Source organism: Falco naumanni, chromosome 14, assembly GCF_017639655.2.
Source record: "Falco naumanni isolate bFalNau1 chromosome 14, bFalNau1.pat, whole genome shotgun sequence".
NCBI lineage: Eukaryota > Metazoa > Chordata > Aves > Falconiformes > Falconidae > Falco > Falco naumanni.
In genome coordinates this window covers 11,147,375-11,175,130 of record NC_054067.1, presented here as the reverse complement: position 1 = coordinate 11,175,130, position 27,756 = coordinate 11,147,375, and the positions used below count along the sequence as shown (strand labels likewise).

General features: G+C 41.5%; 1 protein-coding gene across 1 annotated transcript; it reads right to left on the bottom strand.

Annotated features, from left to right (window-relative positions):
- Positions 1-10,345: 10,345 nt before the first annotated feature.
- On the bottom strand, positions 10,346-23,358 carry SLITRK4 (SLIT and NTRK like family member 4). The gene is made up of 2 exons (XM_040614761.1): positions 23,049-23,358; positions 10,346-20,612 (listed from the first exon to the last, which is right to left on the bottom strand). The coding sequence occupies exons 1-2, from the start codon at positions 23,347-23,349 to the stop codon at positions 18,049-18,051; spliced, it is 2,865 nt and encodes a 954-aa protein (XP_040470695.1). The 5' UTR covers positions 23,350-23,358; the 3' UTR covers positions 10,346-18,048.
- Between the last annotated feature and the right edge of the window lie 4,398 nt (positions 23,359-27,756).

Here is a 27,756-nt window from a genome sequence, read left to right as displayed (position 1 = left end):
CAAAATAACTCAGATCCAGGGTAAAGAAGAACTAATATAAACAATCATTATTATAAAATCCATAGTAGCATGCTATAAATTAGTCACCCTGCACGTCAAAAAAAAAAAAAAAAAAAAAGGCCGAAAACAGCATGTTCAAAATGATGCTCCTTATTGCAACCTGAATCACTTGCCTGCCAAAAGTAAGTACTGCAGAGGAACATATTTATACCACAGGTTCCCCACACTGCTATGTACAGCACAAAGCCCCTAAATAGTGCCTTACATCATGGGTTGCAAGTTGGTGGGTGTAACCGTAAAACTGAAATCATCAGTAAAAATAAAATATAAAAAAGGTAAGCTGACATCCTGGTCACAGTAGCAGAGATAACAGAAACAACAGTCATGTGGGAAAGGTACATCAACAGGACAGTTACTTGTTTAGCCAGTGAATAAGCCTGTTGCAGTAGCAAGGATTAAATGCTGGCTTTTTTTCATGCTCACATTTCCCACCGAGGTCATAGCTCTGTTTATTTTGGGGAGTTCGCTTTGGTCTTAAGCAAGCGGTAGCCATGCACTACATAATGCTGCACTGTTTATATGGCACAGATTAACAAAAACCAGCTGTGAAGTGAATGCTTTCTTCACAAATCTTTACACTTGTCACATTTGTATGGTAGGGAGTAGATTTTCTAGAAAAAAGGGCTTCACCTCTGTGCATGGACTTGCAGGCATGTGTGCACATGTGCGTTCTCACCTCCTACTCAGTACAATGAGCTGGCAGGGACTTCTCAAATTGCCTTAGACCTTGGTGTAATTCCAGGTCAAAGAGAGATGCTGATCATATGGTGTTTAAATTTAACCAAACAGAAGGACTTTCTAAAAGGCCGATAAAGCTAAGGGAAAGCTTTCTGCTCCATTAAGAGCTCTGAATCAAGTCTGTGGCTGGGTTCTGGAGGAGAAGGGGAATTTCTGTCTCCTGGCACTTTAGTTTAGAATATTTATTTTTAAGATAATTTCATGCTTTAACCAAGAGCAACTGTCCCACAACCCCTCATATTTTGCCTCCTTCTTGGACCGCTTCTGTGCACATTAAGCAGATTGCAAAATAGTGTGCCCAGGATTGGAACAGGAGCAAGAACAGTCTCCTGCAGCTACTGCAAGTACTGGCCTCCAGCTACCGCAGTTCCAGCTTTGATCAAATGTCTTGAAACAGTCGACTTCTTGGCTGGCTGCTAGCTCATACACTTTTCCATATCAAATTAAATACAGAGGAAAGCATATAATGTACAGTTGTGAACACGAACAAGCGAACAAGAAATATACCAAAATGCAAGAATAGCCCTCCATTCCTCAGCATTAGAGTATCTACCACATACGCCTCTGCTGACCTTACCTAGAGGATTTTGCTAGGTAAGATGAGGAAGCTGTCATCTGTGCTTACTGAAATCTGTAACATACTGAAGTGTTGTTAGAATTTTTCATGACACTTTCTGTTGTTTGTTTTTTCTTCCAACTGGAAAACTGTGGAAAATCTTCCATTTCATAAAAATTTTCCCTATAGGCTTTTGTATACGTATCAACCTGAAACAAATATTTTACAGCAATGAAAAATGAGATTTTTTTCCCAGTGGTTTAGCAATAAACACTTAAAAATTATTTAAAGTGTAGTGCAATGCAAAACATTTTAACGTTTAGTGTAGTTTGTGGAACATTTCTTTCCTGAGGTATGTATTTTTTTTATCCCTTCCCTGTCCCCATACCATAATTTTCCAGCTCTAGAAAAAAACCCACCAAACAACAGGTCATGATGATATTGATGACTCTCTGGGAAAGCACTGGGGGAATGAAAGGGTCTGTTGCTTTATGTGACTTTTTCCTGGGCTGTTTTTGTTTGTGCATCTTTATTTATTGCTGAGGCATTTCATAGTCTTAGTTGGGCATCCTTTCTAAACCTAGCTTGAAACTGAATGGTTAAAATGAATGAATGAGTGAGTGAAGACATTAACCTGGGAAGCAGAAACTGAGGCAACAGTATGTTGTACTCTGAAGTAGCACAGAAAGAAACAGATGGCAACTGTTAATCCTAGAACCAGTCATTTTGTCTGAGAAGAAAAAAAAATCTCAACAAATGCTAAATGAAAGATACCCTTAGCAAATGGCCTTATGTAGGGAATTGTGTTAAAGTATAACAGGCATAAGGACATAAAATACAATACAAATAAAACATAAAAGGCATGCAATGTATGCATTTATTTCTGCTTTAAAAATCATATCTTTGTGGAAGAGTTCATTATTTATACTTACAACGAAGAACCCTGAGGCATTCAGTGCCTATATTACAGAGACATTTTTTTTTAAAGTGATGATCTCATTACCTGATGCAATAGCTTCTGTGGAGACAAGCTTCTATGTCAGCAATTTATTGCACCCCCCCACACACACACACACCCCCATTAAAATATGACATTCAGCCGTCAAAGTCTACCATGGCCATCAAAGCCACAGCCATCAACATCTACTATAGTCACAACAGCTGAAACATACTACAGAACACTTATTTCATAAAAGTAGAAGAGCATTATTTTTACTTTTCATCTCCTGCACATATGTCCCAGGGAGAACTCACAATCTGTGCTTCCCATTTCTGGAAACAATGCACTAAACTTTGTAAACATTGGTCTTATGCATCACTTAGGTATCCGTGGTTACACAGATGTAAAGAGCTCTTCAATTTACATCCTACTTGTTTGCTAGTTTCTTTGACAGTGAGAGCTGCTACAGCAGCAAATACCGTGGATCTGAACCAGACTCTACCATAGTTGACAGGGAGATGTCACTAAATTACAAATCTGAGTATCTGAATAAATTAGGCAGCTGGTACAACCCCAGTTGGCCTCTGCTTATATGCAGAGTGTGAAAGAAAAGGAGGAACAGGTTTTTTCTAAGGAGCATAAGGCATTTTCTAAGTTCACATCATCTTTCTGTGGCATCCACTGGAAAAAAAATATACTTGTTCTTCCACCACATTGCCCTTCCGTGAACATGAGTGACACCATGGAGCCTAGCTCTATTGATAAAATCATCCTAGAGCTACCCAGGCCAGTGGAGCTCTGCTGACTCAAGCAGATGCAGTGGATCCTGCTAGAGAATCTCCACACTCCCTGCTAGTGAGGGCCAAGCCTACCTTCTCCACCTCCACAGTGAAGGCAAGGCTGGGAAGAGCCTCAGCTCTCTGTCAGGGAGCAGTGAGCTCCTGGGTGAAACAGCTGCCCAGAGGCGGTGTCCTGCAAGTCATAAGATACAAGCAGACTCACTACTGATGTCTGCAAGGACCAGGCATGTTCGCCTTGATTTTTATTTGGTGATAATTTGGTGATTTGCTCTCTCTGTTCCTGCTCCCTGGTTGCAGAACGGCATTTTCCTCACACCATTTCCAACAAATAGTCAAGGTCTGCTTGAAAGTTATTGCTAGCGCTGGCATCTGCAAAGCGCATAGAAAGAAACAGGACAGAGCCCCCAGCACTGCAAGATAACAAATGCTGCTCTTCTTCCCTTCCACTGAAACGTCTGTACAAATTCAGTGCAACAAGCTCTTTCCTGGACACCTTTTGTATTCTGCTAGACTTTTCAGATCAGGGTTTCCCGAGAAACCAAACTCAACATTGCCTAAACTCTGCAAACTGACAAAAGGTAACATTTTTTTTCTGTTGCACCCCTTCCCTTCCCCAATATACATCCACTGACATTTAGAAAGATGACCACTGCTGTCCTCTTCAAGTGGTTAGAAAACATGGAGGGCAAGGCTGGCATTCCATATACACCCTTTGCTGCTCACTGTATTAAACCAAGGGACTACACCATTCACATACCAGAGTTAATTACCTGGAGAAAGTTAAGTGCTGTGAAGAAGGCTGAAATTCATTGTTTTTACAGAGGCTAACACATGCAGTGGCTCACTCCAGGCTACGGTGTACTAAAAATCAAGGTGATCTGTGTTCTGCCACCCTATTTTGCAAATTGCTGTTTAGTCTTGGATCAGAGAAGAGCTTGAAAACACCCAGCTGTAAAAATAAAATGATAGATTTGGGTCTTCATTTTGCAGTCCCACAACACTGATCTTTGATATTTCTTACGCAAACTTTCTGTTTGAGGTTGGAGATGGTTTTATTGTTTTTCTTTTCCTAGCAAATACTTGTTGCTCATATCAAACCCCTGAAATCTCTTGCGTACTCCCTGTCATACCTCTTTTTAAAAACAGCATTTGATCTTGCAGAATAAATAGTATAAATAATTCATGAGAGAGGCATTTTAAAGTCCAAATTCCACCCTTCCTTTCTGCCACATACTTTTTCATTTGGCATTAAAACTATTATAAACAGGCACATTTTGGTAATAACCTAGACTCCCTGTGGATAGCAAGAGTATCATCCGTTACAGAAACCAAACCACACACACGCACAAAAAACCTTAAATAAACCACTTGCACAATAAATACTGCCAATGATGTATTGATTTAGCCTACTCTTGAATTTCGTTAAAGGTTTTAATTCCACGCTCACTTGCTGTTTTTCCTTCGGACTGTATTACACTTAGTCATATACTTTTCTGAGACTTTATACAACAGCCAGGGCATTTGAACATGACTGTCAGCATTAGCAGCATTTTCAGGTTTGTGAACAACACTTACTTTAAAACCACAGCACCACAATTCTGTGTTCCTAGGCTAATAATTTATTTCATTAATATGTTGTATAAGCCATTATTTAATTCTTGTTTAAAGTATATGAAGTATATGACATATTGCAAAGCCTTAAACTTATCACATTACTTCTTGAGTGATGAACAGTCATCAACATTTTATACCAAATCCTAATGTATTAACATCAGTCTACAAAATCTCTCAGTCCCACAGCATGACAAATTATACTGACTGCTCTTTACTAAAAGGGAACAGCTTTAAGGATCCATCAACAGTTTGTGTCCCCTCTGGCTCACCAGAAATGCCATCAGACTTGTTTCAAACATCCTACAGCAGAGACTGGATAGTATGGCAGAAAGAGCAGCCCTGCTCACTGCTCACAACAACCCAGCTACAGCTGTTTCTTGTTGACAAATGGGGGAAGACTGCTATTCCTTGGCAATACTCAAGACGACACTAGGGATGACCAGGTGGGGTGACACTCCTTGCAGAGGATGCTGCCCTTCCCTGGAAGAGGAGGAATGAGAAGGGCAAGCACCATCCCCAAATCTACAGCTTCCCAAAGAACTGCAAGCCATTTTGTGGCCTGGAATCACTCAGCTCTGCCCCTCACTTTGGAGTACACCTTTCATCAAGATTGCTGCTCTTACAGATCTCCTGAAGGCTTATGGAAGAACATCAGGGTAAATTAGCCCATCTGTTTTCATTTGGCAGGGATTCAGCAAAACACAGTTTAGCAAATTGCTTAAACAAATGCTTAACCTTAAGCTTGCTATTAAGGACCTAAGAAAGTTCTTTACTGAATTAAGAGCAAAAACTACTAGAAGAGGGTGTTCATGGTCTGTTGCACAGTTGAAAGCTTGAGAACTGAGAGGGAGACTGCTTTCAAGATATGCCAGGATTTTTGCACATGGTGTGGGACATAACGTGAAGATGGTGGCCATGTGTGACCACAAAACAGGAGAGAGACTGTGGCATGGAGTTTTCACATGCCATTTTCATGAAAAAAATAACAGGGAAAGATTGCACAGCAGTGCTTTTTGACAGTGTTTCAGCTCTAGTAGCTAGTGTCTTGGGCTGCATCACTGTCTAGGTATTAGAGTGGCACAAGTCCCAAGGAGGCACAGAAGCTAAGAGCTTAATTCCCGAGGGTGCAGAGACTTAAGTGCACTGCCCATCAGTGTGGGGCGGGGGGTGGCACAAGGACACTGCATCACTTTTAAGTCTTGCTAGCACTAGGACCAGTGCTGGTATCTCAACTACTCACATAATCACTGCTCCATCAGCTGTAGGAGGTAGAAGCAAACAGCTCAACTTTTGTGTAATGATAGGGGTAGTGAAGATCCAGGTGGCAGTTTCACTACAGGTTCATAACAACTCTCCCTTTGCAATGCAAATACTGCCTGCTGGTGTTTACTCCTGCCTTTTTCTAAACCAAAAATGAGACAACACATTTGCACATGAATAATCTCTTCATAATGCATTTTACCTCCTGCAAACTGGATATAAATATAATTGTTTTTCAAAAGACAGAGAGATCTGCCAGATTTTTATATACAGATTCTTGTAGACAACATAATCCATCACCTTCCCATTAAAGAACTATGAAAATGAAATATTTAATAAGCAATAAATTAAATATTAGTCGCCAATGCATCACAGAGATGTCTAAAAGTTTACATGAGTATGTAAGTTAGAGTATTTATTTTTGTAGCAGCTCAGCCTGCTCCCACCTCACTAATTTTCTTACTCAGTGCTTCACAGGCCTCTAAGTGATCCCATGGCCCCAAAGTCACCTCTGAGCAAAAATTCCAGCTCTAGACCTCCAAACCCAAGTTGTTTCAGCTCCTTCTCCAGCATCCCTCAAACATCCCCTTACCTTGCCACCGGTTTCTTGGCTCCTTTGTGCGTCTCCACCACCCACAGGCAGTTTGGTCAAACTGGAGGTGGCAGTGGACCGAACAGCAATCCTTCGCTCCCGGTTCCGTCCAGGGCAGCACAAGAGCAGCCCCCTGGCCTGCAGAGGGAAGTGCAGCGCCTTCGCAGGCAGTTGTTGCTGGCGGAGGGGCAGGTCAGGGACGCTGAGGCAGCAGCTGGGAGGTTGCCCTGTGCAGGGCAGCGCCCTGCCGGGACCGTTAAAGAGCCACCACCCGGGTTATTCCAGGATCAAGGCCTTCAACATATTTACTTATTTGACTCCCATCTCTTTGAAGAGCTGCACACAAAGGATGTCTGACATGCCTGTTGGGGCGGGGGAGACCCAAGCCCTAGCTGCAAAAGTACCGGCTACCAAGTCCTGGCAGCTGCTGGGCCCTTCAGTGCAGGCCGGAGCCTGAGGAGGGTCCCGGCGCTGCTTTCACCCTCTACCGCTGATGTGCAACGCAGCCAGATCGTTTCCCAAACAAGCATTTCTGTGTCTATTTCTCCGTGTCCCTGCTCCAGAGCTCTCCGTAACGCCTCTCCCCATGCGGCTGTCCTCCTTCGCAGCCAGGCACCGAGCGGAGGCAGCCGGAGGAGGCTCACGCCGCTCACTAAGTGCCAAGCCATGGCGCAGGCTGCCTGCCCTCCCGCACCGTGCTGGGCCTGAGGCGGCTGCGGCTGAAAAAATCCTCCTGGGAGAGGGCACAGACACGCCGGCCAGATCCCACAGCCCACGGATAGGGATGTTCAGTGGCTCTGGGGTCAGGCCCTCTGACGGGAGGTGACACCTGTAGGCCTTTTGCAGAGGTTTTTCTAAAACCATGCGATACCTGGCCGGCTTTGCCTGTCACTCCTGACAAGAGAGAAGAGCCGAGCCCCTCTCAAACAGCTTAAGCGCTTCTCTTTCTGCAGCCTGGCATATAAGTACATATTCTGGGAGTTTTGAAAAAGTCAGCCCCTTCCCCAGGTTTGAGTTGCTGACAGAGAGTATTAGGTCTTTCAGGTCAGTGGCTGGTTCTCATGGATATCAGTGGGATTTTAAATCCTGCATTTTTTTCTCAACACCTGAAAAAAGCCCCATGGTGGCAGTTCACACAAATAGTTCCACTGACTTCTGAAGAGCAAGACAAATCCTAAAATGAATGTAAGGCTTCCATTTTTAATCCGCTCCGAAATAGCTCAGATATGATGGAGGCAGCTGTGCGAGTAATGGCTGCACAGGCGCCCAGTTACTCACATACTTCAAACCAAACCTCAACTCCCACCTGGTATGAGTGAAGGGCTGGAAAGGAGTGGGTTAGGAAATGGATAAAAGCATTGTTTCAGAACTATATAACTGTCGATTTACATTTGTTTTTCTTCATTCTTACTAAAAATTATTATTTACCTAATTGTGACTCTTACCTGTCACTGCCATTCTTTCTGTTTCTTGAGTTGTTTCTTAACTTGAAGCTCCCATTTCACATGAATAAAAGCCTCAAAACTCTATAGGAAACTGAATTTTGGAAGGTTTGTATAGTGCAACTAATACCCTACAGCTGTCCCCTGGGGTCCATTCGGTGTTTAGAGCCCTGCTGCAGTGGTAATGTGCCTTAACATGGCCTGTAAAGGTTACAGACATGGAGAAGTGACATCCATAACAGCATTTTCTTTGTTACCTTCATTGGTTTTTTTTTTAACAAAAACAAACAAACAAGCAAAACAAACAAACAAACAAACAATTTTTACAAAGATCTGCTATAAACTATTCCACACAGTTTGGGTTGAGTTGCAATCTCCTTGCAAATAAGTCTAAGTGACAAAAAACTTCTCCAGCCTTAATTACAGTAGCAGTGTCGGATGGTGCTGCATTAAACTGACCTTTGGCTTTGTGTTAGCTGAGCTAAATAAATTAAAAAAAACATAAATTCCGAGCAACAAACACAAGCATATTGTATCATTCAGGTTGAAGTTGTAACTACAGTGCCATCTTCAGTGCATTACATAAAGTGGGGTTTTCTGTAGAAGACTTTTCATTGTTCTTTATGGGTTGGAAAAGGAATTTCTACTGCATGGAAGAATAAGGAAAGAAAGGTGAAAGCCTTCTCACTTTGTTAATGAGAAACAGTGTTGTGATTCAGAAAATACATAAATTATTATGTCAGAAGCATATGTAATTATCAGACAAAACAACCTGAGTCCGGCCATCACAATACGCTTTGAAGTAAAAAGTGGTCATCCCCATCTACTGCCAGTTACACTTAGCAATGCTGCATGGAGATGACAATTTTGCATGTGAACAGGCATCATGGGTAGTACATTACAGAATCATTAAAAGTTGTTAATGGAATTTTGACTGTACACTGTTTACAGGGCAGGGAAAAAACATACATCCCACAGATTTCACAGAGATTCTGGTCTAGTTTTACTGTGGAGGGCAACACATTTGGTCAAGCAAGTGCTTCCAGCCTGGTCCCAAACTTTAGTTTAGATAGGATGCAGAAGTGAAGATTTCCCATTGCAAAACGCATTAGACCATTGACATAGCAGACAGTCAAAGAGAAAGACTCTGACATCCTTGATTATGAAATACTGTGCTGTTCTTCTCCTGTTACTCTGCTTCCCTACAATGCCAAAACAAGGATGCTACTGAGCCCTGCTACAACCTTGTTTCTTGGCCCAAGCCATGGATGTTCTAGGCCACGCCACAGAGGTGTGCTCCAGAGGGTACAGAAGGCCCTTAGCAAAGGTCATTGCCATGCTTCTGTTGTCTCTGGGGCCATCCTGTTTGTGAGGCCCATGGCAAATGCCTGCAGAAGTAACACATTGTTGCTTTAACCCCATACGGCACTGAGAGACACTGGGCAAACTGACCTCACGCATGAGCAATGTCAAAGGGAATATTTGTATGGAGAAACGAAATAAGAACCAGCTCCAATTCCGCATCCCAGTCCCTCAACTTTTCAGCATAAGCAGAAACTGCCAGAGGTCCCAATGTTATTGAAAAATATGAGTGATTTTATTATTACAATGCAGATGTTCTCTGTGGAGGGAATGGATTTTTTTTGTCTTTTTTAGGCTCATATATTTCCTTGCATATGACTCAGAGCTGTATTGCTCTGTATAGAGCAAACAGGTCTATTTATGTTTGAAGGAGAAAAGTCTACAGAAAGGAAAAACCAGCTTATTCACTTTCAGTGATATTTCTCAGTTTGAACAACAGAGTACTATGTACAGTACAATAGTATTCCCCTTTTGAAATGGATTTTATGCTGATAATACTCATCATTTGCATATTGCCTTCATTTGGAAAGCACATTACAAATGTAAGAGAATCCTTTCCAACACACTTTACAATATATAATCCTTACTATCTTTGCTGTCATATGCTGAAGTGGGTATAAATTACTTGACAAAACTACACAGAGAGAATGCGTCGCACAGTTCTTGTTGACCATTACTTCAGCTAGTTACTAACTGTGTATGTGACACTTGCAACAGTTCCTGGCATCACTCCAACAGCTAAAGTGAAACTCCAAATTCTAGGGCAAGGTACTGAAAAGATAAAATGTCTTAGTGCTTCCATAGCTTATATTCTTGACAGGATTACAGAATAGATACCTTATTTGTTGGCAGTATCCCAATTCTCTCAAAGTACTTTCTGAATTTCACTCAGTTAAGGCAAAAGTCATTTTCATTGAACAAAAGAAATCTTAAATATAGGTTATTCATCATGTTGCTGTTCTTTATTTACATCTTAGAAAACCATAAGAATTAAAAGCAAAGTTTTTTTGCTGTACATTTGGACATAATCTCCTGACCACATTTGTAAAACTACCAATTTATTGAACTGATCCCAAAAGAAAAGATGAGGATAAAACAGTGCAACCACATGTCAATATTTAAGAAAGAAACTCATAAGAACCCCAATTACTTCAAAGTGTTAACCCCATCCAAAGACATCACCCCTTGAATGACATTTGTAATCTTGCTAACTTCATCGAATTGCAGACACACCTCAACAGGAGGTTAAAGACTGGTCCTGAAGAACACCAACTGACCTGACTTCCATTGAAGCAAGCAGAGAGGGAACGTTTTAAACCTTGCATTTAATTTCTACCACACAAAAGGCAGCAAGATGTTTAGGATGTATCTTTGCAGCTAAATTGTGCCCTGAGCTGTACATGTGAGTCCCTTGTTTCCCAGGGCATATTCTAACCCAAGAATGGAACAAGTTGAAAAGCTGCATGCTAAAAATAGAAAACTGCTTTTTCCCTCTCTCTTTTAGTAAAATACTTTCTAAATACAGATATTACCAAACAATCTGACCATTCTTTAGGTAATCTGTATTTTTCTTTTTCAATCCTGAAAAATTCAAATTTAGCCCATTTTGCTTTTCAGGAAAAAAAATACAATTTCTTCTCCCACCCTTCTCCACAAAATTATTTTTGGGTATAAGCAAACACAAAGTGCATGTATACCAGACTGGTGACCTGGAGTCTTATTTGCGATGTGTAGACAAGAATAATACCCTGCTGAGAAGGACTCACAGAGTCTATTAAATGCTGCCAGGGAGCAAGGAAATCTGCTGTATGGTACATTGTTTCCTGTAGTTTCTTGCAGTGAAGAGCTCAAAATCTGTCAAAACACTCTGCCCTTTGTGACTCTGCTCATTGAGATGTACTTACTGTGCAGCATCTCATATTCAGATATAAGCACTAATGTATCTCATAAAAAGTGACTCTACCAAAGAAACTGCTCAACAAACATTAGGTACGGACTAACCTCCATACCCAAACAGCATCCAACCTACACACAAATGCATCCACGTCTCAGATAAAAGCCTCATTAAGAAACAGATATCACATCTGGTTTAACCTAATTTGCCCAAGACTCTTCAGTGAAGAGTGACACCAAAACCTAGATTGGGTGTGTGGGTGCAGATGTCTGCAGGATTTAGCCCACAGACTGTCAGGATTCAATTATAACTGAATCACATTTACGTTTCACTGTACACCTTAAGAGTCATGAAAAATGGTGACTGTCCAGCTTCAAAAGCTCAGCATGAATCTTGCTAACAGAAGCTTAAACCATTTCCTACCCCAGTTTTGGGTCATACCTCATCTGACATGACTCAGAAACCATCCAGGACAGTCTCCTACAATTTGCCTTTTTTAGCTGGTTTTTGCAAATTGACAGATCCTAGTTCTTTGCCTCTTTGGAAACTGCTGTTAGCCAATGCCTAGACAAACATTCAGCTGTAAGGGACTGAGCACACTGAAGATGAAGTGAGAGCATGAAGAATGCCCTGGAAGGCCATAGTGCACACAGTCCTAGGAAATTACATGACATTAAATCAAGAAGTGAAATGCTTGTGGATGAGGGAAACTGAAGAAGACTTCCTTGTTATTGTACATATGCAAAATGACTACTTAACCATATAGAGATCACCTGTTGTTTTCTAGTTAAACGATGACCAAAGGGACAATGGTGTAACACTTGTGTACCCATCAGAGTTGACTTAGAGGACTTTAAGTCTTCCTGGTCACACATACAAAAAAAATCAGATTTAGTACCAGCTAGGTCTCTTTTTCTTATCTAATTGTTATTTTTGCTTTTAAGAAATAACTTAGTGTTAAGTGACTGCAAAAAATCCCCAGCAAGAGAATGAAAAATCAATATAACACAGCATCAACCTGTTACTGACTGGTATTTTAAAAATAACACACTGATCAAAATGTACTGTTTTCAGACAATAAATAAATTATCTCAAATATTACTAATGAAGATGAATAAAACTAACAGTGAAGTAAAGATACTTGCCATAAAGTCCTTACTTAATGAGAAAGAAGAGCCAGGTAAGTTTTTTTCCGTTATAGAGAGAAAATAAATTGTATTGTTAAGATAGCATTTTTATGTGGTGTATATCCCAAGTCTATGTATTAAAAGAGCAAATTTAAATAGTTTTGTACTATGGATACTACAGGATGCCCACAACTCTTGAATCATTGTAGAGTTCCACTGACATCAAATGGACACAGGACCCCCACCTACACCATGCTCTGCTCTACGGTTATTTGAAACTAATAACAGCTTTACCACACAAATCGATAGAGCATAAAGCAATATTATATTTTATTTCAGGTAACAAATGACTTATCATATTTTTAATTGCAATGGCAGACAAATCAGGTCCTCACCTATAATGGTAAATTTCAGCTTTTGCATTCACTAGGGTGAGGCTCATTTGATTCCATTGAAGCCCATTGAGTTAGACAGGATTTACATTGGTAAATTTCTGAGATGAGTTTGTGCCTGAGCAGTAAAATTCCTATTTTTTTATTTTTTCAACACAGCAACAATCAGAATACATAAAGATGAATGAATTGCAGTTAGAAATAAAGACTAAATAAAGAAAAAACACATTAACATAAAACTGTCAAGTTCCCCTACATTCAGGAAATCAGTGCAGGCATATTATTTCCAATATATGTATACTTATTCTTGATTCTCGAGTTTTTATTTAGAAAGAAAATCTATAGAATACATACGGGGGCTTTTTTAATTAATGCTTTTAACATTACACTGCAACTGGCAGCAAAAAAAATCCATATCTGGTCCTGATTTTCTAGTCCATAGCACATTCTGATTCGCATTCACCACCATTACAATGCATGTTAAATCCTACACAACAGGGAATATTTAATCTAGATGTATTTTTTTCCCTGCTTTTCTCCCCTCTCGTGAAGATTTTAATAAGGATTTGTAAAATATTTTTACTACAAAATCTAAATTTGGAAGTTAAACTACCTAAAGATGTCTTTTACAATTTGATTTATAAAATTAACCTAACCAATGGAAATGCTACATGGACTGATATTTTTCTTTTTGCTAAGAATAAACTAACTTTTCTTTCCTCTGAACAATTCTCTTATTCAAAATGATTAATAAGAAGGGAGCAGAATCAAACCAAACGCCGCTAGCATTATGTGATTGTTCCTCTAATACTTCTGTGTTGGAGATCTCAGAATCCAACTAAAAACTAAATTCTGCTTGTGCTACTAATGCAAAAGAATTTCAGTGAATTTGGAGGGACAATTTTATATACAGAGGCCAGGAGGGTTTTGTTAGACAACAGAAGATAGGAAAAATTTCATAAAAATTAATAACAAATTGTCAAGGTGATTAGAAAACATTACTGTTTAACTATTTTATAGTTAAATACAAATTATCTGAAGGAGAACATTACAGGCACTTAACAAAGTCTAGTTTCAGAAATAAAATAGTACCAAATTTATTAATATTTTATACAAATGTTTAAGTCAACGCTGGCTAATATTTTGATGCTGTTGAAGGCAAACAAAACTCATAAACAATAGTTTTCTATGTTTTACACTGGACTTGATATTATAAGTAACTATCTTAATTATAAACTAACCTAAAACAGCAATGATTGAAGCAGGGTAAAACCAATAAATTTTGTTTTCTTTACTTTATTTCAAAATAGAGTGATTATAAATACATTCTTGTTATATTTCCTTCCTAACTCTTTGGATGCAACCAAAAAAAAAAAATCTCACTGTGCTCATTTCATACAATATCAATGTACAAATCATGCAAAAGATATTATAGATATTATACCACCATCAAGTTCTGGATGTATTTTGTTGATTCTGAAACATTTGTTAACACTATTCACAAGGCCATGCCTTTTATAATTTATATCATTATTATGGCTTTTTAAAAAAACATAATTAAAGACTTTTATACTAGATTTCTATATTATTATCAATCTTGAACACTAAATGCAAAATGTAAATTGTCTAATGGTCTTGTGTTCTTGCACCATGGTAGTTGCTTTCTGATAAAATTGCACAATTTTTTTCTTTTTCGAAGAAAAGATTACACTATTGATTTCATTTAAAAATGGAAATTTCTTTATAATACAATGAAGACAACAGATTAACACCTTCACTGATTATGTCTATGGGTCTTAACAGCCATTTTACAAGCATGGCCACTCAAACCAATATAATGAACAGAGAAATCTCTTAAGCCACATCCGAAGAGTCACCTTCCCAGACAGACTGACTATAGATTTGAATGAACATTACGCTAAAACTGCTGTGCAGACACATACACTGCTTCAAAACATGGAGGAAACCAACTGACATAAAGGTTGTCGTTCAAAGTAACAGTTTCACAGAAATATAGTGATTTTGCCAACTTCTGCATTCTTCACTCACAGTATTATGCCTACATACTGCATCATATATGTAAAACACTTAGGAACCATTTCTAGGCTCAGGCTGTGCAACCTTTATTGATGCTGGTGAACCTACGCTCGACTGCATAATCCCAAAAGAGTCGCTGGGCTCTGTGTATTATATACAATGTTTCTGAGCTGGCTTTTTTTGAAGTCAATGACAAAACCCTATCTAAACCTCACTCTTGGGCAGGTGTTTAATTACTAGCTCATGAGTAAGTACCTCTGCACATGATTTAGGCTGAGGTTAAACACTTTACTGGGTTGGGACCTCAATGAAAATCTTACCCAGTCTACGACCCCGTATAATGGTACAGGATAACGGTTCAGTTCTTCCTCTTTTGATCACTGAATAGAAGACCTCATAAAAAAAAAAAAAACAAAAACAAAAACAAACAAACAAACAAAACCCCAAACCCCATACCCCAAAACACCACCAAAAATACCAAACAAACAAAAAAAAAACCCCACCCCAGAACACAAAACAAACAAACCCCCACCATTATTTTTTTACCTGAAGAAGGCATGATCATTTATCTTAACTCAGGACAACATGAGTCATAAGCATATCACTTTTATCGCTTAAAAGTATTGGCTTATTGGCTATTTTTAATATTTTAAATGCATGCCTTTCAGCAGGGTATGGGACATGACAGTCTCTGACAATGCACTGAAGTGCGTCAGGAGCCTCATGCTTTGGCAAATCCCAGTAAACCCAGACACATCCCGAAAGCCATGCAGCACCGTGCAGAGCAGGCACAGTGACCCAATATCCTTAGCCTACTGATGGAACCATTACAGTCTCTTATATCAGTGCATGTGCAACACTCCTTAATCCACAGACTCTTGACACAGTAAGTTCAAATGTTCTTATTCAAGCCTCAGCCACTTATTGAATCATTAGTCAACCAAGAACTTTTTATGCTAGAAATGCTTATGCACATAGTGTCCGTGTCCTGAAAATCCCTATAACATCCTGAAAGAAGTCAATTATTGTGCATTGATAACAGCAGCTTTTTGAAAGAAACTCAGCCACTAATTTATCTGTTATAATTTTATTATCTTAAGTCATGTATATACTTTGTAGTATGGCGGAAAATAATAAAGTGACCCTCTTTCTAAGTTACAAGAGCATAAACAAATATCTGAAAGTAGAAAAATGTTTTGTTTTGCTTTCTCTTAAATAAAGAAGCAGCTTTTTTTTTTTTGCCTTTTTTTTTTTTTTTTTTTGTACCTTTGTTAAAAATATGCTGCAGGCTGTTTGCCAGGTACCATTCCAGAATACAAATTTCACAGCAGAGTCATAAAGCCCTGAAATTAGAGGTTTATAATGGAAATAGCTGACACAGCCTTCTTCACAGTATTGTGATTGGGTCTTGCTATAATACTTGCTAGTTTCACATTCATGAAAAACATTCATGTTTATATCCTACTAATCTTAATTGATTTATGTATTGATTATAAAAGGCAGAGGGGAAGGTTCTGGAAGCAAAGGAGATAGATGGTCTTATCCAAAGCTCATTTAAATGAATGAAAAAATTCCTTTTCAAGTCAAAGAACTTTTGTTAATCTCATAGTATAGATCTGTTGTATGATATGTTACCAATATATCTCCATTCTCATCTCAAGGTACTATCTATCAATGAGATACAGTGGGGATTTTCCATTCTCCTGACTATTTTTTCCTAGCTATTCAGATTCAGCTTTCACAAAGGCAGGTTTTCACTCTCTAGATACGAGCTACACAATACTCTGAACTGAGACCACTATATTCATTTTACACTGTGGTTTTAAATAGACATGATTTGCCATTTTGTTTACTGTTCTGATTCAGTTTTTTCTGACTGACAGCAGCCAGACAGATAATAAGAACAGAAAACTTATGCATATACAATTAAAATATTACCCTTACCATGAATTCTGTAAATACTTGTAGTGAAAACTATTTAGGTTAAGCTGTAGAACCCTGAAAAGCAAGACAACTGATGGCAAATAACTGCCTGAGACACAATACTAAAAAACTAATGAATCTATTTTAAAATGCACAATTGGTAACAAATCTGAAATAAGATAATATGCTAATTTCACAAGAATAGTACAGAACAATTTTATTATTATTATTATTATATCTGATCACTTAATTCTGGATGATTCTATACATCACATCCCCGGTTTCTGTTTGGTATATTGTTCTGCTTTTATTTATACTGAATGATTAATGCATTGTGATCAGGAAAACAAGTCAGGCATATTAAATACATATTAAGGAGTACATATTTTTTCCTATTTAGTATACAAAGTATTTCATAAATATGAATTATATTACAAAAATAATTTCTGCTACGCTCACATAGTAAGCACTTTCACAATATTGGACAACCTGTTGAGGTTGCAAGCATTTCACATAACTGAGAAGGAACTCTAGATTTAATTGGAGACGAGTCTTACAACAGATTCTGCATAAACCTCAAATGTTTTCTTCAGGTGCCACAAATACTGCAGAAGTCAGGTTGAACTATTTTCTCTCTTTTTTCTTTTAATTTTATGTATAGACATGTATGCTTCAAGTGGTCAAATTTATTTCATAGGTATGTAATGCATGGTATATTTTAAACAAATATTTGCACAATTTAACATTATAATTCCAGTGGTTTCAAGATGCAGGCCATAAATGTAACCAATTTACACATACTATCGAATGTTCTCTCTTTGCATGCTTGTTACTTTCCAGATAATCTTTAAACAGTGCCATTACAACACCACAAATCAAAGGATTACTCCAGTTCCACCAACTTAAATCCACGTGCAGGATGAAGGACCCAGCTGAGGTACAAATACCAGTACCAGGTTTCTTGTGTTTGTTCTAACAAATCACAAGGAGACGATGGTTTTGCATTTAAGGTACAAAACATATATGCCTCTTGAGGTTAAATTCAGTGTAACGTGTATAAAGCATCCCTTTGGCAATAGAGTTTGCAGTATCCCTACAGAATTCCACAGGGCATGAGCTTTATGTAGGAAATTCTATTAAGGAAATTCTCCTCTACTTGACAAATCATATGCAGCTACAGTTAATCAGACACCCTTGGATACACCTGCCTCTATGCCTACCAATATAATAGAGCATTTGGAAGTTAAAAGTCAACAAAAGGCACTTTCATCATTAAATAAATGTCCTCTGTAGGCGATAAGATTGTATGACCTATATTTTATTCAAAGCTGTTTGTTCTTCAAGGACTTGTAGGTAGTCAGGTGAACCTTGAAGTTTAGCTTTTAGTTCAAAATATTCACTTTTTCTTTGTTCTACTACAATTTTACTATGATTACCACCTATTAGAGATTTCTTGCTTTTTTTGTCTTGTAGTTTCTCTGGATAACGTATTTCAAAGCCACTGACCCCTATGCTGTTGTATTCTTTTTTACTTTCAAGAAAATTTTGAATAAATACATTGGAATCCCTCCCAGGGAATAACTCATCCAGTTCATCGATTGTGCTAAGTCTTTTTCTGGTATCCACATGCAATAAATCTTTCTCCTTGTCATTAATATTTCTCAGAATGACTTTTTGCCCTGGTGGGTCAGCAAACATGAAGCCCGTTTCAGACTCTTTTAAGCCACAGGTATGACTTTTGCTCATCTGCTCAATGGTTTGAGGAATGAAGGCCTCTGCACCTAGTCCCTCTTTTTTGTTTGACTTGTGATCGTGCTTTCTTAGCTGCAGTTGCATAGAACTGCATTCTTGATTTCCAATCCCTTCGTGCTTTACAGTTGGTTTTTTGTTGCGCCGAAGCACAAAAACAAGAAGGCAAAAAGCAACAAACACTGTTAAAATAAGCACAACTAATATGCTTAAGATTAGGATGGACAATGGAACTGGGCCACCAGGAGGACTCCGAACCGGTCCCAGTGGCGTTGTAAAAGTAACAGCGGGCATAGGACTAGTGAACAGAGCAGATGGCTTGTTTAAAAGCTTAGGACAGAGGATCTCATTTTTCAGAGACTTAAGTTCAATGTTAGCAAACTGTACAGGTGTTTCACATTTCAATTCCTTCACCACAATACCTTCATTTAGCTTTTCAAGCCACAGTTTTAAAGCAACTAAATCACAAGTGCAGTCCCACGGATTACCTTCCAAATCAATCTGTGTAAGAGATTTTAGCTGATCAAGAACGCCACTTACAGGTAAATACATGAAATGATTGTTCCTCAGATTCAGTCTAGCAAGTGGTGCACCAGCAAAAATGTATGCTGGCAAGCTTCGTAGAAGATTGTTGTTCAGGTAGAGCAACTGCAAATTTGGCATTAAGTCAAAGGTGCCTGCTAGGATTTCTTTGATAACATTGTATTCCAAATAGAGATATTGCAGGTTGTGGAGCCCAGCAAACATTTCTGGGCTCAGACGTTCTATCTGATTGCCATTGAGATACAATCTCCGTAAATTTGTAAGGTTGCGGAAAACTTCTCCTTTGATCACTGAAATCCGATTGCTGCCTAAATGTAGCAGATCCAGCCCCTCAAACTCAAGGAAATCTGTAGTGTCCACATCCTTAATATTATTGCCATTTACATGCAGTTTCTTGGCATTTAAGGGTTTTGGTACAAGTTCGGCCATTGACTCTATATTTCTTTCTTGGCAATTTACACTTAATCCCAAGTCTGAAGGATGCGTTTTGCAAACACAGGGGACTGGACATGGAGTTAAAGGAGGCACCCTGGTCTGGTAAGATACGATTTGACTGAGATTGCGATTAGATAATGCTTTGCCTGCTACTATCCCCGAGATCTTTGAAGGATTTGTAGTCTTTGGCGGCTTTGTGACTAATCTGTGCACTGATGTTTGAGTGGTGTGGCCATTCGGTGTGCTGTAGCCGGGCTCCAGCTGCAAAGGAGGCAGAATGCGCACATCAAAATCACTCCCCGTCCCCATGGAGCACAGCTCTTGCTTGTTGGTTTCTTTCAGCAGCCTTCCATACAAGTCACTGGGTGTTTCACAGATAGCTTCTCCAATGTAGATGTTATAGGGCATGTTCTCCAGCCACGCTTTCAAAGGCAACAAATCACAAGTACAATTCCAGGGGTTGTCTTCCAGCTGCAATTCGACAATTCGCCCAATGTGTTCCAGAACTCCAATGTATGGAAGCTTCTGTATTCGATTCCCTCGTATATCCAGATGGGTTAGAGAAGCAAATCGAAAAATATTATCGGGAAGGAATGAAATCAGATTGTCATTAAGAATCAGGACTTTCAGCTTGTGAAGCTTATTGAAGGCTCCCCGTTCAATAAACTTGATTAAATTGTAGTCAGCTTGGAGATACTCCAAGTTCTCTATGCCAAGGAACGTGTCAGCTCGGAGAATCTTTAATTCATTGTTGTTCAGGTGCAACTGTTTTAATGCACTAAGACCCATAAAGGCCCCTCCCTCAATGTTCTGTAACTTATTATTACCCAGTTGCAAGGACACGGCATGTGTAAAATTAAGAAAGGAATTTGGATATAAAATAATTAGCAGGTTGTTTTGAAAGTTGAGGTGGTAAAAATTAGACCATGGTGGTTTAAGCTGATTTGGTCTGTAGACTGCAACCTTCTCACAGTTGACATAGAGTACATTCTCAACTGACACACAGGAGCAAACATTGCAAATTTCCACAGATATATCAGCATCTGCAGTTGTAGAAGAAACTGGAGATGACAGAACCAGAAAGAACCACAGAAACATCTTCTTGTGATCAGCAAGCAACCTTAGGCTCCTGAACAAAGATAAAGAATCTAAAGAAGAAAGAAGGAAAGAAAAAAAGAAAACATTTTTTTCAGTTGTCATTGTTCCAAAACGTCATTTGGGTTAAAAAAATGTGTACCACTGAGGTACTGTACCTGCCAAGGATTATAGATAAACTACAAGCACTGAATTTAAAATAACATGAAAGATTTTAACAACCAAACAAATACATGGGAGCTAGAATGATTTCAAATACAGAATGTAAATTTCTGTAGACAAACACAAATAACTCTGAGGTCTGTCAAATATATTTCTACCTCTTGTACATGCCAAGCATGCATAACTAACAAAGTGAAATAACCAAAGGAGATTCCAATTTTATGCACATTTACTCTCCTCAGTCCTGCACTGCTCATATGTTGCCGTGCATTTCAGGGATAATAAACACAAATGCTGGTGTTATACATGCCCAAACATCTGGGTTGGGATAGCACAATATAGAAAGGATGAAAATGCAGACACAAAAAGCAAATACTCAATGTATGTATCTACAGCATCAACACATACAGATTATCACTATACTGTTGAGATTCACTCAAGGGATACATAGGCATGCACACACATTGTTTCTGTCAATGATGATACCTAGTTTACATAAATATAGGGGGTAAACCGATTGCAGAAATGCAATGAACTATCCACAACACAAGATCAGCTCTGGTTGAGCAATGGAAGCACACAAATACGGAAGAAGCATGCACTCATACAGCCCCAGCCCCAGGAATAACAATACCCTGGCTTGCAGGGCAAAACAAAGTCACAGTTCACCATCCTGACACTACTGAAACCTGAGAAGAACTTGGTTTTTTTTTAAAAAACAAACAAACAAACAAAAAACCAACAAACAAACAACAAAACAACAACAACAACATTATCTAATGTGCTCTTATCCCTGCACTGGTACATAGGTGGCTTTCAAGAACCCTTCATATATAGTCAGCCAGCTGAGCTGCCATTTTTTACGCAGAAGAACTGGAGCCACAGCATTTCCTCTGAGTTAAAGAGTAGCTTGTTGGTGTCTTTCTTTCTTTTTTTTTCTTTTCTTTTTTTTTTTTTTAAAGCAAACCAGTCAATAATCAATACACTGCTCCCCCCACCTTCCCCATTCCCCCCATTTCCCAACTTGTCCCTTTCATTTCCTGCTGTGGGAAGGCACCGACTTGGCAGGAGGGAGCCAGGGTGGAAGTGGAGAGAGCAGGAGCCAGCTGGAGGGAGGAGAATCGGGCTGGAGGGAGCCGCAAGGAGGGGAGGATGCGCCGGGGGACCTGGAAGGGAGGGCAGAGAGGGCTGAGGGAGGGAGGGCAGAAGGACAAGAGGGAGAGGGAAAGCTGAGAGGAAGCAAGGAAGGATGAGGGGAAGGGATGCCTGAAGGGGTTCAAGGAGGCCTCGGAGAGGCACCGCGGGGAGAACAGGGAGCGGAGCTGCCGCTGCTGATGCCCGCAGGCTCCCGACCCCGGCGAGCGCGCCCAGAGGGGCAAGACCAAGTATGTCCCCGCGCCCTCACCGCTCCATCTCCCTCCCCCTCCCAGGCGCCGTCCCCCCGTATCCCTGTCTCGCCCACGGTCCAGTCCCCTCTTCTTCCTCAGCCCCGGGCCCCCGGCCGGTGCCGAGCGGGCACACTGCGGGCGCTGCGCGGGGCTGGCGGCCGGTCCGCGAGCCCGGCCAAGAGTGCTGGCACTACCGCAATTTTTTGCCGCAACCGGCTCGGCTGGTGCCGGCTCCCCTCTGTCGTGGTCGCCCCGTCGCCCTCTGCCTCCCGGCGGGGGAAGGCAGGAGGGACACGGCCGCACACACGGCGCACGCACATGCCGGCCGGGCGCGGGCACAGCGCGGCACTGCAGCCCCGCGTTCCTCCCGCCCTCCTTGGCCGTAGGCACCACCGTGCCGCCGCGGTCCCCGCCGCCAGTGCTCATCACACCCCCCACCCCGGGCACCTTTGCAAAAGTCCAGCCCGCAGCACATTCCCACACCCCCTTCCCCAGCCCCACTGCGCAGAGCCTGCCCCCCCGTCCCTCCCACACCTCCGCCGCCTTCCCCGGGCCGCCCGGCCCACGTCCCTCCGCTCGCCCGCTCCCCCGGCAGGGCTGCGAGCGGGCAGCGCTACGCCCGGTGCCGCTGGCCCGCGGCTGCGGGAGGCGCCCAGCTGGCGGGGAGAGGCGAGCGCGATGGCAGAGGCTCCGGCAGCAAGCCACTGCCGCCTCGTGTCGCCCCCCCCCCCCCCCGCGCCGCCTTTAAAATAACAGCAGCAATTATTATACCAATGAAACCAAAGCTTCACAATAATTAAAAGAAATTAAAACGCCAATGTCAAGGCAGCCCCGCCGTGCCCCCTCTCCCCGCCCGCACTCACACGCCCGGCGGGGCGGCCGGCCGCCCCCGGCGATGCTCCCGGCGGCGCTCCGCGGCGAGCCCGGCACCTTCCCTACCTCGGCGGCCGGGGTCGCCGCGGCCCCGCTCGGCTGCGCTCCGCCGCTCTCCCCGCGAGGTCTCCCCTCCGGCAGCTCCGCGCAGGCACCGAGCGGCGGGGGCAGCCGGGCGCCCGCCCCTGCGAGCCCCCCCTGGCCGCGCCGAGCGCCGGGGCGCGGAGCGAGGCGAAGCCCGGCGCTGCGGTACGCCGGCGGGCTGCGCCGCATGCAGCAGCCGCCTCGCTGAGCCCTGCCCCGACACCGCGGTCCCCCGCACACATGCGGGGAGAGGATCCCTCTGCACACGGGCGCCCGCTCCCATCGCACTGCTCTCGCCCACCCCTCGCACGCAGCGAGCCCCCTCCCCTTCGCCACACGCACACTCGCACACACACACATGCACGCACGCACCGAGCGCTCGGACGCAGCTTTGGCGGGGAGGAAGGAGGCGCCGCTCCGGAGGAGCGACCCCAGCGCACCGCACCCGCGGAAGCCGCTCCCGGAGGCGCGCCGCGCCCCCGTTACCTCTCCCGGGGAGCTGTCGGGCTGCGCCCCCGCGGAGCTCCAGCGGGCGCGGCGGGGCGAGAGGCGCCCCCCGGGGCGGCGAGAGCGGCGGGGCCGCGGGGCTGCCATGGGCGGCGCGCAGCAGCTACAAGTGCCGCCCGGGGCACCGCCGGGACGGGGCTATCCCGCCCCCGCCCGCCCAGCGCCTGGCTCCGCGCCGCTCCGCACCGCGGCCGGGGGAAGCAGAGCGGGGGAAGAGAAGAAAGGACGCTCCCCCTCATCTTCCCCTTCCCCCCCGCCCCGGCTTGAAACAAAAGTAGAGGTGGAAACTGAGTGGGCAGGATGGTAGCATTTGCTGCATTTAATGTGAATTGCAATTATGGAACAAAATCGCTGTGAGGAGACATAGCCGACCCGGTCTTAAGACAACACAGCTATTTGTGTATCTCATTCTTTGCGGTTAGGTGAAATTCCTCCTCTGCTTAGGTAACAGCTGCAGTCTGATGAAAAAAAAAAATTAATCCTCTAATGTTATGCACTTGTGCAAAACAGATTCTGCTAATTAAGAAACCCTGTTTGCTTTACTTTTCATAATATACTTTAAAATGGTAATGAATACCTCTAAACAAGGTGACAGCACTTACCAAGGCAGAAGAATCAGTTAGCCTAATGAAATCTTGCAAGAGGAGTTCAACTGCTTGTCCCTTTACCGTGAATGCTAACATAATTCACTTAGGAAACTGTTTATGTGTTGCACACATACCAGTTGTGAGTGCTAGTTCTGGGCAGTAAACACCGGGGAATGGAAAACAGCAACTGCTTTCTTCATTTAGAGAAATAAAATAAATAGCTGGCTCCAAAGGCTGACTGCATCTAATTGAAATAATTGCAGAATGTTATTTTGCATTATGCGGATAGACTGATACCTGAAAACAAATGCAGCTGAGACATCAATAATTTGCATATCACAACAGAACTGAAAGTGATCTGTGATTAATATTCAACCAATTAAAACCTGAAGTCTTTAAAATGTAAACTCTCTTAATTATTGAACCATTACCAAAGTACTGTTCACATAAAAAGTAATGCATGTATATAAAGGGCCCAGTTTAGAAGGATTTGCATAGAGCTTAAGCTGAATTTTTCAAGCTCTACTTAAACTTACAGAATAGAAAGCAAAGTTCTAGAATAAAATTCATTTACGAAGGTATCTGATTTATAAGCCTATTTTAACAACAGGCACAGAAATGCAGGGGTAAAAATCAAGGTGCCAGTTTTGTTTAACTACCAACATTAAGCTGGATGTTAAACTAATTCCTTGCTTATTTATTAGGTGAAAGAGCCCATAGACAGCATCAAAGACACATCAGACAGATTGCTACTCCCACCACCATTCAAACAACTGCTTGGAGACTGAATCAAAGATCAAACAAGAAGCATAATAAGAGATCATATTTTAACCAAGCAAACCATGAAGTGAATAAATATTTAGGAAAACTGAAATTGCACTATAACTAGATAATCCTCTATGTTTCTATTAGAAATGGCTATTAACAATGACATATGTTTATGGTGTTGTAGAATTTATCTGAGAAGGAAACTTAGTTATGCAATACGGTTTCATTATTAGGGTTTAGTATGTCGTACTTTCATATTTATTTCTAAATTTCAGTCATGAAAAAGAACTCCTCTTCCAAATCCTATTTAAGGGGTTTCTAAGTTACTTGTCCTAACCTAAAACATGCCAAACTCACAAAGATAAAGGGTTATATGTCAGGACAACAAACAAGACCAAACTGAGGATAATTTTGAAGTATAACATATGCACAAGCTTAAGATCAAGGCTGTGATCCAAGACGATGACATGCTTAAGGAATAAATCACTTTAAGGGGGTTACATCCTAGAATCACTTGGTTGTACCCCTTTCTTTCAGATCTGGCTAGAAGTTCTGTCACCATCAGTAGAAATTTTCTGTGTTGCCTGATGTTAGCTAGTAATTGGAAGACAACAGAGACAGAAAAAGCACCTTGGATTATCTGCTCAGGTTCCCTAAAGTTTACAAGATTACTTCAGGCTACACACCATGCCCATTATTGTCATCTCTAACCTCTTCTTAAATTTCTTGCTGTGATGGAACCTCATTCATGTCCTCTGATTTTTCTTTTTTTTCTCTATCTATTGTTTGCCAGAGGAACATGTATATTTCCTTCTTCCATTTAGCTGAAGGAGAGGAAAAGCTAACAAGCAGATAGCTTAGTAACATGATTTTCTTCAAAGAGAGGTACCTGAAGAAAAAGTGTGAGATACACTACTTTCCAGCCGAGGGAACACATACAGGGTGGCATTCGGTAATGGTACAACTGGGTTATCAATAATGACATTACCATATCCAAGTAGAAGTTCTTAGGAGAGGAAGGTAATTTTTACTCCTGGGTTCTGAAATTCATCATGCAATCTGCTCAGAAATTGCAGAAGACTTACTTATATTTTGTTTCCTTTCACATTTTTGTGAGAGCTTCTAAACAACACTTTCCTCTTAAACACAGAAACATGCCTGGTCACCTATCTCTCCCAATTTACTTCTGGGCTGATGCAGGAGCTTGAAACTGAAACTGTGTTTTCTGTGTGTTCAGAGTCTGCCAGGAGGAAAACCTTCCTGTAACAAAACCATCAAAATGCAGAGGCCAGTTGAGATGCTGAATCTATTGCTCACAGCACGAAACCTTGGCGAGCATTTTCCTCAACCTGTTTGGCACACATGCAAATAGGACTTCAGCTGAAGTCAAGGGGAGGTCGATGCAATAAGTTGCTTTTTTCATCCACAGTAATTTTCTGAGTGAGAAATGAACTGATAGGAAACAGGAGCTAAACATCCTACTAATTCCTGGGCATTTCCAAGCACAATTTAAGATACTCAGGTTGCATGTGTACAGAGAAGTGGTGGGGAGGAGGTGTCTTTCACATGCTTCCCAGCATCCTACCTTTCTGCTACCTATGGATGCATGGGCATCCTAAACACTTTTCCACAGGCACTGAGTTGTACTTTTCTGCTTTCTTTCCAGTTTGTCTGTTGTCATCCTGAAGATGAAGTAAGGGTTAATCCCTGGTCCTTTGAACTAACCAGAGATACTGATGACACACACCCCCGTGGCTCCTGAAATCAGAAGGCCAAGACAAGAAATTGCAGTTGCTGTGACCAGTATGGGAGCATGCTTTCCTTGCTCATGTGCCGACACTGGTACTGGCCAGCTGTGAGCAAGCCTTGTGTACCCAGCTGACAAAAAAACACCTGGGAGAGAAGCAGTGTGCACTCAAATGTATTTGTGTTGTTCTGTTTGAAAAGGGTCATGCCAGGAATAGAAATTCATACAAAAAATCTCCAGAAATTAATGGGAATCCCTTTGGATCATGCTCTGTTTTATATTTATTATGTTAAGCACTACATGTTCTCCTTCTTTCCTTTTCCCAAAGAATGGGAAAAAAGAGCCCAAAAGTTAATGATGTGGCCCTTCACACAGGGCCAGGTGGATAAGAAAGTGTTTTCTTTGAACACATGGAAAATGGGTTAACAATTCTTTGTTCAGGAAAGCAAGGGTTTCTGTGGGCTTTGTCTGTTCTGGAGTTTCCATGGTTAAACAATTTCTGTTCAACAAGTCTACAACATGTTTCTGCTCCCAGGTAGATGAGTAACAACTGCCATACTCAGCAAACAACAATCACCAGGATATAGGAATGACTGTGCAGCACTGTCTTATAATAAGGCTTCAACTGATAGGACATAGCCTTTCGAGGAGGAAAAAAAAAAAAGTAATAACCCCACCCCTTGTCCCCATCTTCTATGTATTTTGCCAGACTGTCAGTCAGTGGAGGGGGAGGAAGAGCAATCTTGAAAATGTTGTATGTACTAGAGTGACTCTCCAAATGTGCATCCCTTTAAAGGTAATGTGTGATAGGAAACAGTGTACGTCTGCAACACACTGAAGACATAACCACTGTGAAAAAGTACTGTGCTTAATAAAGTGGAAGAAATGCTGTCAGATATATGTCTCTGCTTGGCTCTGTATTATTTCCACCTAACTTACTCCATTTTATCCAGGACCACTCGTCAATGTGCAACAAGTAAAGATCACTTGCTCAGGGAAAGCATCACCTGAGAAAAAAACTGAAATGCATGCATCCCTTCAACAGGCATTAGCAGGCACTTTTCATTCCATCTTTTCTTAC

Bases quoted from the DNA above. Each gene is read 5' to 3' on its own strand.
- SLITRK4 (XM_040614761.1), bottom strand. From the start codon at position 23,349: ATGGGAGCGGGCGCCCGTGTGCAGAGGGATCCTCTCCCCGCATGTGTG. The intron at 20,613-23,048 runs GTAGGGAAGGTG...TTTCTTCTTTAG, and splicing joins CGGCGACCCCGGCCGCCGAG to ATTCTTTATCTTTGTTCAGG.